The 2,595-nt window shown below is 37.3% G+C and overlaps 1 protein-coding gene across 1 annotated transcript; it reads right to left on the reverse strand.

The window, feature by feature from the left end:
• Positions 1–344: 344 nt before the first annotated feature.
• Positions 345–1,709, reverse strand: LOC113777410 (geranylgeranyl pyrophosphate synthase 7, chloroplastic-like). Its single transcript, XM_027322466.1, has one exon. It carries the CDS (start codon positions 1,651–1,653, stop codon positions 547–549), a length of 1,107 nt encoding a protein of 368 aa, XP_027178267.1. The 5' UTR covers positions 1,654–1,709; the 3' UTR covers positions 345–546.
• Between the last annotated feature and the right edge of the window lie 886 nt (positions 1,710–2,595).

The raw sequence follows: 2,595 nt of genomic DNA on the forward strand, positions 1-2,595 counted from the left end.
ATTAATACAACTAATGAAGCGCAATTTTTTATCATTATTAACCAGTAGTGCTAAATGTCCTACCAACTCTACTCTACCCCACGACATATGGACCACCAATCCAGGACAAATGTCGTGCAAAATAAAATAATGATGAATAGTAGTAGGTGGGTTTAGATTGGCATTATTTGTAGTGCAAAAAAAAAAAAATTTTATTGCATATTCTTGTCTTTTCAGCAAATGTTCTACTACCAAGTAGTGGGTGAGTTTAGATGAGAACTCTCATTGTCCAAACACAAAAGTGTTTCGTTGAGAAAGCACAACAAAAAAAAAAAAAGAAAAAAAAAGAAAGCACGACAAGTCGATAATGGAATTTAAGAACTGTGCTCCATATCATTATTTGAAACATTGCAGGGTTAAGTGGGTTGAAAGAATGGCAAATAAGAAATCTCCAAATCCCTTCTTCGACAATTCAACCCCTAGAACAAAACCTAATCTGATTCATGCAAGTAATCAACAGATTGAGATGTAAAGTAATTTACAACTGAACCACGAACCAACTGTGAATCAATTCTGCCGATAAGCAATGTAGTTTGCCAGATGATACAACGGCGCAGCCTTGACAGCATCAAAGTGGCTGAGCTCTTCAGTGGCCATAGCCACCAACTCATCGGCAAACTTCTTTGCCCTCTCGAGCCCCATTAGCTTGGGATAAGTAGCTTTGTCAGTAGCCAAATCTTTACCTGCAGTTTTCCCCAATTCCTCCGACGATTTTGTTACATCAAGAATGTCATCCACCACCTGAAACAGCAGTCCGATGCACTTTGCATAGTTCCTCATTCTCTCGATCTCTGCTTCATTTGCTCCTCCCATAATTGCTCCGCAAACTACTGCAGCCTCCAAAAGCTTTGATGTTTTGTGAACATGAATATACTCCAAATGATTCAAATCCACTTGTTCCCCTTCACTGCTCAAGTCCACAATCTGCCCTGCAACGAGCCCTTGAGAACCCACAGATGAAGCTAACTCAGCGATGGCTCTAACCACTCTACTTGCTTGAACGTTGCCAGTTTTTGCTGCTACGTGTTCAAAAGCAAGCGACAAAAGCGCATCACCAGCGAGAACTGCAGTTTCTTCACCATAGACCTTATGATTAGTGGGCTTTCCACGCCGTAAATCGTCGTTATCCATGCAGGGAAGATCGTCATGGATGAGGGACATGGTGTGAATCATTTCAAGAGCGCAGGCCATTGGCATGGCCAACGACTCATCTCCTCCTACTAACTCACACGAGGCGATGCACAACATCGGCCTCACTCTTTTGCCGCCGGCAAGGAGGGAATATCTCATTGCTTCGTGAATCTTGATTGGCTCCTGCAATGGGATAGCATCATCAAGTGCTTTATTCACCGATATAGCCTTTGTATTCATGTATTCGTCAAATCGGAAGTCCGGAAAAGGCGAGTCCAGAGACAAAGGCTTCTTTTCTTGAACTTGCGTGGCTTCAAGAGCAGAAGAGTTTGCAACATGGGATGCAGGATTAATTTTCTTAGGAACAATCATTCTAATGTTTTGGCTACGTGGGATTGTTTGGACAGATATTTTGAAATGATCAAGGTTTTGTTGAAGGAATGAACCTCCATAGCGGCTGGAGATGGTTGCAGAGATTGCCATTCTTGCTAGGCTCAGGGAAATACTGCCAATTTTGCACAATTGATATGCTGTTTGTGCAGAATATTGCACCAACTTATATAGCAAATGCTTCCAATCTCCTCGAGATACTGTTACTTGTCTTGTTGCTTCGAAATCTGAACCCATTCCAAAAAGACGCCTTGGACTTTCATGGGTCTGGTTGTAGTAATTTTGAAAGCAACATGTGTGAAGGTATCCATATATTAATTTAGTAATAAATAAATGGGAAAGTTTTAGAAACCTCTGCTGAGATTTTTAATAATTTCACTAGTCTCCCCTAAAGTTTAGAAATTTATATAAACCCCTCCTAAGGCTGAGGTTAAGGTTTGATAACAAAATTAGTCCAATTAGAAAAAGTAACATTTAAAAGTACCTTAAGGAGAGAGATGAAACTTTTATTTCATAAATATCCCTTGTGTATATATATAAGCTGTATTAGTAAAAGAATAAAAATAATTAATACACGCATTTCACCACTCAAAAAGTTCATATTTAATAAATTAGACAACACAAATAAGTAACAAAACTATACTAATAATCACAAAATTCAACAAAACAAAATAGCCATCTCTTTCGATATGATATTTGTTATGATTCCTATAACAGAAAAACTTTTCGAATTTTGTCTTTCTTTACCATATTTCCTCTATTAGGTGTATCAATTGATGTTATTTTGTAGATACAAGTCATCCTTTATCACTAAAAAAAATTTCAATTAGTTACTAATAGTTAATTAGTGTTCTAATTACTTAATTATTAGATATTACTAAAGGAGAATGGAGGGAAAAGAAATGCAAATTTTGAAAATTTTTTCTGTTCAAAATCACAAGAATCAGAGCACACATCATATCAAAAGAGATGATTAGTCTGTTTTATTCAATCTTGTGATCATTAGTGTTTTTGTTGCTTATTTGTGTTGTTTAA

The sequence above is a fragment of the Coffea eugenioides genome, chromosome 7 (assembly GCF_003713205.1).
Source record: "Coffea eugenioides isolate CCC68of chromosome 7, Ceug_1.0, whole genome shotgun sequence".
NCBI classification, from domain to species: Eukaryota; Viridiplantae; Streptophyta; class Magnoliopsida; order Gentianales; family Rubiaceae; genus Coffea; species Coffea eugenioides.